Source organism: Lithobates pipiens, unplaced genomic scaffold (assembly GCF_037356315.1).
Source record: "Lithobates pipiens isolate NorthernLeopardFrog02 unplaced genomic scaffold, aLitPip1_a1.2 Scaffold_8, whole genome shotgun sequence".
NCBI classification, from domain to species: Eukaryota; Metazoa; Chordata; class Amphibia; order Anura; family Ranidae; genus Lithobates; species Lithobates pipiens.
This window is the reverse complement of record NW_027507903.1, coordinates 656,812,597-656,825,517: the sequence shown is the minus strand read 5'-3', so window position 1 is coordinate 656,825,517 and position 12,921 is coordinate 656,812,597. Positions and strand designations below refer to the sequence as shown.

Sequence of the window (12,921 nt, the reverse complement as noted above, 5' to 3'; positions counted from 1 at the left end):
GACTGCAGACTGATAAATATGAAGAAATGATATATTGGGGGGTATTGGGTTCCAATTCTGCAAATATCCCAAACATCCATTTCCTTGAGACCGTTTTGAATTCTTAAACCCGCCTAGAGGGAGAAAATTATGAGAATATAGTTGCATATATGCACGTTCATCTAGTTCAACCAATAAGAATGAAAAGATTGGGTCACTATGCTGAAATATGGGAAATAATAAAACACTGAGATATATATAGAAATAGTGTATCGGTATGTAGGATAGCAGGGCCAAGGGTTCAGACATTTCTATGGATAGATATCTCAATATGAGATCTGTATACAAATATTCTTTATTAATGGTCTCCAAACTGTGTCTCGTGGGCCGGATGTGGCCGGATATGGCCTTCTGCTTGCCTTTACCTGGCGCTTTGGACACTATTCCTCCCACTGGACACCACCAATGAGGGACTATTTTTCCCATGGACACCAACGATGGGGCACTTTTCCTCCTACAGACACCAATGATGGGACACTATTCCTCCCACTGGACACCACCAATGAGGGACTGTTTTTCCCATGGACACCAACGATGGGGCACTTTTTCATCCTACAGACACCAACAATGGGACACTATTGCTCCCACTTACACCAATAGCAAGGGGCAATTTCCCCCCACTGACACCAATGATCAGGCACTATTCTTCCAACTTACACCAAAGATTGGGCAGTATTCCTTCCACTGACACCATTTTCTACTCCCACTGCTCACAGTCTGACCCTCCTAATGTCTAAAGGGCAGCAAACTGACCCTTGTTTTGAAAGTTTGGAGGCCCCTGCTCTATACTGTAGGTATGATGACAGGACCAAGGGTTCAGACATTTCTATGGATAGATATCTCAATATGAGATCTGTATACAAATACTCTATATTAGTGGTCTCCAAACTGTGTCTCGCGGGCCAGGTGTGGCCTTCTGCTTGCCTTTACCTTGCCCTTTGGACGCTATTCCTCCCACTGGACACCACCAAGAAGGGACTATTTCTCCCACAGACACCAACGATGGGGCACTTTTCCTCCTACAGGCACCAACGATGGGACATTATTGCTCCCACTTACACCAATAGCAAGGGGCAATTTCCCCCCACTGACACCAATGATTGGTCACTATTGTTCCCACTGACACCAAAAATGGGCACTATTCCTTCCACTGACACCAGTGGTGAGGGACAATTCCCCCCACTAATACCAACGATCAGGCACTATTCTTCCAACTTACACCAAAGATTGGGCAATATTCCTTCCACTGACACCATTTTCTACTCCCACTGGTCACAGCCTGACCCCCCTAATGTCTAAAGGGCAGCAAACTGACCCTTGTTTTGAAAGTTTGGAGGCCCCTGCTCTATACTGTATGTATGATGACAGGACCAAGGGTTCAGACATTTCTATGGATAGATATCTCAATATGAGATCTGTATACAAATACTCTATATTAGTGGTCTCCAAACTGTGTCTCACGGGCCAGATGTGACCTTCTGCTTGCCTTTGCCTTGCCCTTTGGACACTATTCCTCCAACTGGACACCACCAAGAAGGGACTATTTCTCCCACAGACACCAACGATGGGGCACTTTTCCTCCTACAGGCACCAACGATGGGACACTATTGCTCCCACTTACACCAATAGCAAGGGGCAATTTCCCCCCACTGACACCAATGATCGGGCACTATTCTTCCCACTGACACCAAGAATGGGCACTATTCCTTCCACTGACACCAGTGGTGAGGGGCAATTCCCCCCACTGATACCAACAATCAGGCACTATTCTTCCAACTGACACCAAAGATGGGGCAATGTTCCTTCCACTGACACCATTTTCTACTCCCCCTGGTCACAGTCTGACCCCCTTATTGTCTGAAGGGCAACAAACCGGCCCTTTGTTTTGAAAGTTTGGAGGCCCCTGCTCTATATGTATGATGGCAGGACCAAGGGTTCCCACATTTCTATGATCTGTATACAAATACTCTATATGTATGATGGTGGAACCAAAGGTTCAGACATTTCTATGGATAGACATCTCAAACTGATATCCGTATACAAATGATAGCAGGATCAAGAGTTCAGACATTTCTATGGATAGATATCTCAATCTGAGATTTGTATATCGTATGTATGATAGTAGGATCAAGGGTTCGGACATTTCTAAGGATTGATATCTCAATCTGAGATCTGTATATTGTATGTATGATAGTAAGACCAAGGGTTTGGATATTTTTATGGACAGATATCTCAAGCTGATATCTGTATACAAATACTCTTTATGTATGATGTCGGGCCCAAGGGTTCAGACATTTCTATGAAAAGATATCTGAATCTGAGATTTATATACTGTATGTAAGACAGTTGGACCAAAGATTCGGACATAAGGTAGAATAATCAACTCTATAATTCAATAATATTGTTTTGATGGAGAGCTTGTGCATGATGGATCAGTAGTTTTGGCCATGATAGTTTGGGTCATGGAGGCATATGATTTGGTTATTGAGCTTGGGACTTTTTGGGGAACATTTGGCATCATAATCAGTGTAATATTAAAGTTTTTATCTATTTAAGCTTTAGGGTCAGGTTTAAGAAGTACATTTAGATTAAAAGAGGAATATGGCCAAAGCTATTTTGGCTGTACTTCTGTAGGCCAAAGGTGAGTAGTTAGTTCTGCACTTCTGTGAACATTTTCAGCCGACAGCATGCTTTAGCTTTAGTGTTGTCACTCAGCCTGTCCAGGAAAGATCCTGGCTTTACATTCGGAATCCAGCCAGAAGCCTGGACCAGCTGCTGGTATATTGAGCCAGCTGCTCTCACCCCCTCTACAGCCCGATACTCCAATGAGTGCTGGAGGGGCAGAGCAGAAGGCCACTGACTGTCAGTCTCCAGCTCGCTGCTCAGTGAAGACCGAGATTGGTGTTGTTCACTGTTTGAATCAGCCTCCATCCCTTCTCTTGTGAAATATAGTGGACCAATGTAAAGCACTTAGGACAGAGGGAGGTCAATGTAAAGTATCTAGGACAGAGTGAGGAAAATTGAAAGCATCTAGGTCAGGGGAAGGCCAGTGTAAAGTATCTAGAAAAGAGGATAGCTAATGTCAAGCATCTAGAACAAAGGAAGGTCAATGTCAAGTATCTAGGACAAAGGGAGGCCAATATCAAGCATCCAGGATAACAGAAGGCCAATATCAAGTATCCAGGACAAAGGAAGGCAATGTTAAGAATCTAGGACAAAGGAAGGCCAATGTCAAACATCTAGGACAAAGGAAGGCCAATGTCGAACATCTAGGACAAAGGAAGGCCAATGTCAAGCATATAAGACAATGGAAGTTCAATGTCAGGTATCTAGGACAAAGGAATGCCAACATCAAGTATGTAGGACAAAGGAAGGCCAACATCAAGTATCTAGGACAAAGGAAGAGCAATGTCAAGTGTAGTGTTGGGCTCCTGAAGAGCACGCGCTGTGTTTTTCAAAATTTAACTTTACCCAAATGACAGTTTGGTTTGGGTCTATTTGCCTAAATTTGACTTCTGTGTCAGTCTGACTGGACTGCGAGATGTTCAGCCTGCCACAGGGGGCACTGTCTCTGGTGGCAGGCGTGGAACAATAGTCTGGTCAGGTGCTTAAGTTACTCTCTTCCGGAGCCAGGTCAGTGGGAGTGGCCCTCTCGCTGTGCCCTCTGGGAGAGGGTATTTAAGATGCGGACGTCATGTGGTTCTGGGTTCTGGTCCAGTATGCTGTGCTGACTACATAGTCCTGGTCCTCCTGACCAGCCCCCAGGAAGGCTATGGCCTGGGGAGCGGATCCACCCAACTTTAATGCCTTGGGGCTGGCTAGCCCAAGGCAAGGGAACTAAGGAAGGATTCCAAGGTGGATGGGTGCTGTCTCCGGTTCGGGAGAGACCCATTGAACTTCAAGCATTCCAGGGGAGGACTCTTTAGAAGAACACCACATATGGGTTGGTTTTCTTAACGGGAGCCTGGAGGGGCTAAAGTAACTGAGAGAATGCGGTTTTGTGGATATCGCCAAGCGGGCTGAAAGATCCAGGTATCCTACAAGTGTTCTACAGCTTAGTTTCCCTACGTGTTCTGCAACAACGTCGGTGATAAAGACTTTGTTCCTGAGTAAGCACCTTGTTGGCTGCTAGGCCTTGTGAGAGAGGGACTGTCCAATCTGAGTGTTCATCCAGCTGTGAATGGCTATTTTCTGGATGCAGTCAAAGAAAGTTCTTTAACGTTTTTGACTTTGACATTGAGAGAACCTGAACTTTCCTTTCCAACCCTCTGATCCCAAGTTGAAAGACTGTTCAATGGTTTGAGTTTTTACAAATAAAATCCGTTCAAGTGGATCTATTGTCGGTCTCAAGTTACTGGGCCATCTACCACGGGACATCCCCTAGACGTCAGATGAGGAGAGCGAAAGGTAATGGTAAGCCCAAAAATAACCAGCAGCTCCTTAAGGGGTTAGTGCTAAACAAGTATCTAGGACAAAGGAAGGCCAATGTTAACTATCTAGGACAAATGAAGGCCAATGTCAAGTATCTAAGACAGAGTGTGGACAATTTAGAGCATCTGGAACAGACTAGGGCTGATGTGAAGCACCTTGGACAGAATCGGGCCAATGTTAAGTACCAAGGAAAGACTGGGGTCATTATGAAGCATACAGGCATATCAATTCCAGCATGATCTGACAATTTTTTTCATATACTGTAAGTCATGAAATAACTAATATACATAGTACATGTATCGGTATACCCGTAGGGGCTGCTTAGTGATGTGGCCCACCTGTCACTCTACCTAGCCTGGCTTTCACTTCCCAGCCACTTTAGAGACAATGAACAGTCCATATGTTTGTTTTTGTTGTTTTTATTGAGGGGATAAACTTGGATGGGTAAAGGAATATATGGGATGCCCAGTGGAACAATAAATTTGCAGATTGTATAGCAATCATATGGGACGAAACTATATGCATTCTTTGTACATATTTATTCTCCAGACTCCTCCTGCACATCTGTTGCTTGCAGACTATTGCTCTCTCTTCCTCTTCCTCCTGCACAACTCTTTACTTCAGGAGCAGCTAGCAAATGTTTAGGCCTGACACTGGCTCAGCCAGGCCTCAGTAGTTGACCTTTGCAGACAGGGACCATGGGCCTTTATAGTGTAGTAGAAAATATGGAAAGTCTCTTGTGCTGGCTGTCCCACAGATGGGCTACTGCTCCCAGTCAGCCTTCTTCAGGCCCTGCCAGCCCTACTGGCTTCAGCTCCCTGACTCCACTTCCCGTAACATCACAGTCCACTCTGCTGGCTCTGCACCCATCCCAGACTGCACACTCCCAGGCCATTTAGGCATGCCTCCCTAGTCCCCCCAACTGTGCATGTCACTCAAAAGCCTTCCTGGCTGCACCCGGTGGTCCCCTCCTGAAGACTTACCCGGAAGTACTAGCTCCTGCTGTCTTCTCTGACTCCTTCTGTGCCCCTGTCCAGATTCTTCATGCTTTCCTGAAAGGCTCCGTCCTGTACCAAAGTCTCAGGCCCAAGGTCACCCCCGCCTCAACTGGGGAGCTCCCTCAAAGGCCCCGACAGCCTAGTACTCCATCTCCAGTTCTTTCACCCGACAACTCCTCCCCAGCTGGGCTGACTCTAGGTATTTAAGGAGGCCTGCCCCCTGCAAATCCTAGTTGGGGTTTGGTCAGGGCTCCCTGAACCACCCTAGACAGCTCCACCTATCCTCCCCTCCTTTAGAAGAAAGAGGGAGGTTACAGTGAAGTGATGCCGTCCAGCTAGGCCTGCCTAAATTTGCCTGCACTCATGAAAAATCCTAACCTCTAAAACCTACCTATGTAGAGGATGCTATATACATGTAACCAAAATAAATATACACTGTACCATTGACCAAAAGCCATTATAGCCCCATTTGAGTGTACACTTCAATAGGGGTCCTCTCACCTTCTCTGCAGTTGACTGAACATCCGCTTATGCATTTTATATTACAGGCTCTCTTTCCATAGATGTCAAGAAGGTTTTGGAATCTGTGAACAAAATGGAAGGAGAGATGCAAAAAGTGAAAAGTAAGTTCAGTCACCAAAAAACAATTTTATCTGGAACCTCTTGATACAATGTTACATCATAATGTACCTGCTCTCTTATGTAAAGATGGGGGCTCTAGGAAGGATAAGCAGTGACCACAAATTCATTGATGATCAAGATATGTGTTTTTATTTTAAAGTACAGTGAGCTCTACCGTGATCGTAGGTCAGTTCCATCGGGTTCAAGGAATTTTGTGAATTAGGGAAGAGCCTCTAGAGCAGCCTTTCTCAACCTTTTCAACACAGAGGAACACTTGAAATAGTTCTCTGGTCTCGGGGGAACCCCCTGCTAAAAATTGGAAGTCTACAACTCGTGATACATTAGTGTGATGGTCAGTGGGAAGAATGGTCCTCACACTTGTGGTCATTGGGAAGAATTACCTCCTTACAAATAGCTAAAAAGATCAATGGTGTGAGTGGGAACATATCTGAGAGGCAGAAATTGCCCAATGCTGAAGGAACCCCTAGCAACCTTTGGAGGAACCCTAGGGTTCCACAAAACCCAGGTTGAGAATCACTGCTCCAGGTGCATGGAATTGCATTGTGTGTAATGGCCCAGAACTTTAGAGTTCGCAGGCTACTGTTGAGTAGTCACCTAGACGCTATCTTCTATGTGTTATTTGTTACTTCTAATAAACCAAATAACAATGGTGCCACTTTATTTGGTCCCTGTGTACCTTTACTCCATATTGGATACCAAACAACTGGCCCTGCCCACAAGTGAACCTCTGAAATTAGGAGTCTCTGAACCCAAAGTCCAATTGAGGTAAAAAGAAACACCAAAACAGGCTCCAAAAAAGGGGCATGTTAGATATTAGGAAATGCAAATGTGTGCAGGATGGTTCGGGAAGCTCCTGACAGCCCTAGTTGAAGATGGTGCCAACAAAAAAACAAAACAGTCTGAGCCACTTCCTTTAAAAATCCTACCACAGTTGGACCTTAAATTGGAAATTCGGAATTTAAAATTCAGGAAATTCGGGGTGTATTTAAAAAATAGCTGCTCATCCATCAAAACTGCATGGAAATTCATTTAGTGTGAATGGGGCAAAATCAAATGTTCTCAGACTATATTCTCTGCAGATAGAATGTTTCAATTGTTAAAATACTGCATTGTGGTCACCGGATAGTGCAGAGTGTCATAGGAAACAAGTATGTTCATTAGCCCAATCTAGTGGCCATTAGCCCTTGTACACACGGTCGGAGAATCTGTCGGAATGTGTCCTATCGGACCGTGTCATCAGATAATCCGACTGTGTGTGGTATGCATCGGACTGATTCCGTCTCCGTCCGACCCAATTTTGCAACATGTTGGAAATATTTCCCGGCCAACTGGGCCGGTCGGACCTAATCCAATCATGTGTAGAGAATTTTGATCGGGCCAAGTGCCACGCATGCTCAGATCAAATTCCTACATCAAAGCTATTAGCTACTAGCCTGTATGTAGTCCCATCGTAACGAAATTACGTCATCACGTTCTGAAAGATCGGATTTTTCGCCAACTTGGCCCGACCGTGTGTATGCAACAGTTTCGGACACAATCCGTCGGACTAAATCCGACGGGCAAAATCCGATGGATTTGGTTGGAAAAATCTCCGACCGTGTGTACGTGGGCTTAGACATGTGCAATTTGTTTAATTCCAAATGAATTTTTTAACAAATTTTGACAAATTTGTTAATTCTGAATTTTGGAATTTTTTTGAATTTCGGAAATCTTGAATTTTCGCATTTCCGAATTGTCAAATTTCCAAATGTTCGAATTTCCAAAAATTTGAAAATTTCAGAAATTTGAAATTTCAGAAATTCGAAATTTTGGAAATTTTAATGAAGATATGAAAATTAGAAAACTCGAAAATCTGAAATAATAATAACTAATGATAAATATTAAATTATAGGTGTTGGAATTTTCCTTTCAAATTTGGCTGTAAGTGAACATAACAAGTATGAATTTACCCGAAGTTACGAATTATCTGAAATAACAAATTCCGCAATTCACCTCGACATGTGCCGAAAAACACACACAAGGGGATGTGTGAACGAGGAGACTCTCCTTTGGTATTGCTCTTACCAGAACCTCCAGGTTAATTAGGCATATCAGAAAGTCCTGTGGTATGTTAATTCACTACTCTGTCCATCTCTTATGCAAATAATTTCTCAATATTTCGGTGAAGATATATATAGAAAAGACAAACATATTGTAATCCCGTAAAAAATTATTCTTCAGTTATACTTGTAAAACCTTCAATGAATCCACTCACAAAAGAAACAGAACATGAAGTATTGGTTCTCTATTCACAGCTCAGTGTCAGGTATGTGGGGACAGTCCTACCGCTCTCTTCTGCAGTATACGCCAGAAACTTGCTGCAGCCGATAAAGGGTTAGCCCGTCCTCTCCCGCACATTGCCGTCACTCTGCTCGTCGTATGGCTCCAAGCTGACGCGTTTCGTCATTCTGACATCATCTGAGGGTCACACATACCTAACACTGAGCTGTGAATAGAGAACCAATGCTTTGTGTTCTCCTTCTTTTGTGAGTGGATTAATTGAAGGTTTTATAAGTATAATTAAAGAATATTTTTTTTTTTTACGGGATTACACTATGTTTGTCTTTTCTATATATCTTTACCGAGATATTGAGAAATTATTTGCATAAGAGAGGGACGGAGTAGTGAATTAACATACCAAAAGTTATTATTAGTTAGTTGTTATTTCGAATTTTACAGATTTTTTTTTCTTTTCGGATTTTTTGAATTTTTGAATCTTGGAATTTGAAAATTTAGAAATTTGAAAATGTGAAATAAGTTTAAAAATGTGGAAATGCAGAATTTGGAAATTCTAAGATTTGAAAATTGTGAAAATGTGAAAATTCGAAATGTCGAAATTCAGATTTTGGAAAATTCGGAAATTTGAAAATCCGAATTTTCGTATTTCCGAAAAAAGCAAAAAAAAAAAAAGAATGAAACAAAAACAAACAATTTTTTGTCAGTGCACATGTCTAGTGGCCATCATGCAGATTCAATGGATGAACAGCGTTTGTTTTTTTTGTTTTTTTCCTCACCCTCTCTTTTTTTTCTCTCCCTCCCAGGATCTGGTGAACCCTGTTCTACAGCTTGGATAAACTTTGCGGGTGGCTGTTATTACTGGAGCTCGAATTCTGTTCCATGGGTGTCCGCCAAGAAACAATGTGAGGACAGGCAGGCTCACCTGGTGGTCGTTAATGGGAATGATGAGATGGTAAGAAATTCCCGCTAAATGAAGGTGCATAGAGAGTGTGTGTAAAACTCAGCAGTAGTCACCACTCACCAGAGATGATCCAGCTTCTGGAAGGTTTGATTGGTTAGCATGTGGGCAGGTGCAGTCTACCCTTCCCTCTGTAGGTGGCACTGTTTAGATGGCCGCTGTACAAAGGGAATAGAGGTTGCGAGGAGCTTTGTTCCTCTGAAGCCTTCGTGAGTGTTGTCCCGGAAATCTTAAGGTTCTCCCCTATAAGAAAATAATTTCTTTGTGCTTAAAAAGCACAAAAACAGCTCTCTTGTATAATTCCGGGAAAGCGCGCTTGTATATCTCCAAGTAACACAGACGCAGATGCTAGTATCACCTTGAGCTTAGCAGAATCCTCCATTGAATGCTTTACTCCTTTTATTTATACTGTCAACATGAATAAACAAAGGAAAGTGGAATCAGCCAATCAGACACTTGTATTCTTTCAAAAGAACCAATCACACACATGTATATATTCAAATAGAATTCCAGCAGTGACGTGTGCAGACAGTTGTATGCAGAGTCATGCGGCAAACATCCCGTGAGACAAAAGTGTCTCACAATTTGAACACTGCTTACATGGCTCTGAACACGATCGTGTGCACACTCCCACTGCTACCAATGGGACATGCCATACTCTATCACAGCTCAGCAGGCCATAATTTTGTATGGTTATGCTATGGTTCCCAAGTACGCAGATCTGCTTACTTAGGAGTTTAGATGCGGTCACCATGGAGTGGCCAGTCCTTTGATGAGGCATGTACGAACATCCTTAAAAGAGCAAACAGATCTGCCGTGTCCACTGATGGTCTTCCACCAATGTTTATATGTGCGAATACCCTCGCATGAGCGTATTACAGAAAAACTGACACTGGGGGACATCTGACAACATACATTAATAAAAAATTTCCACAACAATGTCATCAACAAAGCAGCTGTCTAATTTGATGCCGTAACACTGGTTGACCATGGTGGCTATCTCTTGTGAGGGCTAGTAAATAACACTGCCCATCTGCAGTTGGCGTGCATTTGAAAAGCGGACAGAGTAGAGACGGGATTCCCGCTGCTTAGAGACAGTGTAAATAGCACCAGTGAGAGGTTCTTGTCGAGCAGGGATACCACTTCTGGCTTGACCATCTGGGGACAAGGATCAGTCTACTAAGTGCCTCTGCAGCACTGCTCTGTCTACCATCCACCCCTTTAATCAGATGCTGGCCTGATAAAGTAAGCATTATCAAAGTGTCATCTCAAGTGCTGGGACTGTGTTGAAATACTGTCAACATGGCTGAGAACTGTTGGACCCAAGTCACCTGTGGTATCAACGTTCTGATGCCATATTTTTTGCAACTGTTGAGTAGTCACCTGGCCGCTGTCTCCTGCGTGTTATTTGTTACTTATAATTAACCAAATACTTATGGAGCCACTTTACTTGGCCCCTGTGTGCCTTTACTCCACCTTGGATGCCAATCAACTGGTCCTGCCCACAAGTGAACCTCTGAAATTAGGAGCTTCTGAGCCTAAAGTCCCATTGAGGTCAAAAGAAACCCCAAAACTGGCTCCAGAGATTAGGAAATACAAAAAAGTGTGCAGTATGGTCCGAGAAGCTCCTGGCAGCTCTGATTGAAGATTGTGCCAAAAAAAAAAAAGCAGTCTGAGCCACTTCCTTTAAAAATCTCACCATAGCGGGACCGGTAGTTATGGAAAGGGTGCTCAGGGAAGAGCAAAAGCTGATATAAAGCAGAAAAAGCTTTTGAAGTCTTCGGCCCCTTTTTTTTCCCCCCTAAAGCCTTTGGGGAATCCAAACCACCAAAAATAACACTAAAATTCAGATTTGGCAACCCGAATCTGTGAACATTTTGGTTATTTAATCAGCTCTAATAGTCACTTCTCACTCTCTGATTCCTCATTGGTGTCATGATGGGAGTGTCACTGGGCCATTGGAAGGGCCCGGGGCTTCATAATCGGATGGGGATTATTCTGTGTTATATTTTATATGTAATTTACTGTAATTAATGTTGTTCATGTTTAGTTTTTTATTACTGCTGTAGCACCTCTCTGACACCCCAAAGTAAGGATAGCTCCTCTAGTGACAGGGGCAGGCTATAATTTCAGTCCATGGCTAAAATCGGGAGACGGAGAAAGGATTTTTGGCACCAGGTTAAGGAGGTGAGGGTTAGGGGTCCCAGATACCATAGCAGATCACTGACAGACTCTCCAGATCTAGATCAACAATGAGACAAGCCAAATGAATATGGTTCTAAAGGCCCAATGTATTCACCTTAAAGTGATTGTAAAGGCTTGTTTTTTTTTTTTTTTTTTTTTTTTTTTTAAATAACAAACATGGTGGTGATGATGTGAGATTTGTCGGCATCATCCCCTCCTCCACCTCCTCCATGCCCTCCTTTTCCATGCTCTCCTCTGCTGAATTGTCCTATGAACCACAGGTACCCCCTAAGCATTCAAGGACCTATTCAACAAGTCAGGCTAAAAGATGCCATGCAGTGCTTAAGCTGATCTGTCTAGGGGACAGGAGCCACACCGGTGCAGAGATTATTTCAGCTCTGCACGATCAGGCCTAGCGGTGGTTCATGCCATGCCAGCTTCAGCCTGGAATGGTGGTCTGCAATAATGGCAGAAACCTCCTGTCTGCCCTTTTACAGGGCACATGTCCTCAATTTGGTGGTGCAGCGTTCCCTAAACAGGTACCCAGGGTTGCAAGATCTTCTGAAGCAGGCCAGGAGAATCTGTAGCAATTTCAGGCAGTCATACACATCCAGTGTTAGGTTGGCTGAAATTCAGCAGAAATTTCACCTGCCCGTGAACCGCCTGATTTGTGACATGCCCACAAGGTGAAGCTCAATTTTGGCAATGCTGCAGCAGCTGCACATGCAGAAGAGGGCCGTCAAAGAGTACCTGTCTGAGTATGGCACAAGGACAGGCTCAGGCTGGCTCTGTATTTTCCCCAAGGTCAATGGCTGCTGATAAAGGATGCATGCACTGTACTGTCACCATTTGAGGAGGAAACAAGGATGGTTAGCCGTGATAATGCATGCATATGTGACACAACCCCTGTTGTGTTCCAGCTGGAGCATACTCTGCGTGGCATTATAAACAGGACACTCGAGGCAGAGCAGCGGGAGGAAGAGGAGGACTTCCTTTCCTCTCAAGGCCTGCTTTATGCAGACACCATTCTTGCCACGCCACAGACCATACAGGAGGAGAGGGAGGAGGAGGATTCTAGCAGTTTTAGAGGCATTGAAGCAGAGGAAGACATACATCAAACCTTAAGAGATGGTTTTCCATCCCCAGAACCCTTGGGAGCAGTACATGCCTGGGAGGAGGCAGTTCCACATACTGTAACCCTCAGTGACCCCAAGGACTCTGCTTCTCATGCCTCTGCAAACTTGTGGTGCATGAGCTCCCTTATTCTGCAAAGCCTGCGAAAGAACCTGAGAATTTGTGCCATCAAGAAGAAGGATCTTTATTGTTTGGCAACCCTCCTTGACCACCGTTACAAGGGTAAAATCTCTGAACTCAACCCATCCCCACAGAGGG

General features: G+C 43.9%; 1 protein-coding gene across 1 annotated transcript in view; it reads left to right on the top strand.

The window, feature by feature from the left end:
- The window catches only part of LOC143961743 (uncharacterized), a 40,341-nt gene that overhangs the window by 16,240 nt on the left and 11,180 nt on the right, over positions 1–12,921 (top strand). The window contains exons 18-19 of the mRNA XM_077471084.1: positions 6,017–6,091; positions 9,191–9,339. Of these exons, the coding sequence (XP_077327210.1) occupies positions 6,017–6,091; positions 9,191–9,339 (224 nt within the window). The remainder of the gene's footprint in view (positions 1–6,016; positions 6,092–9,190; positions 9,340–12,921) is intronic.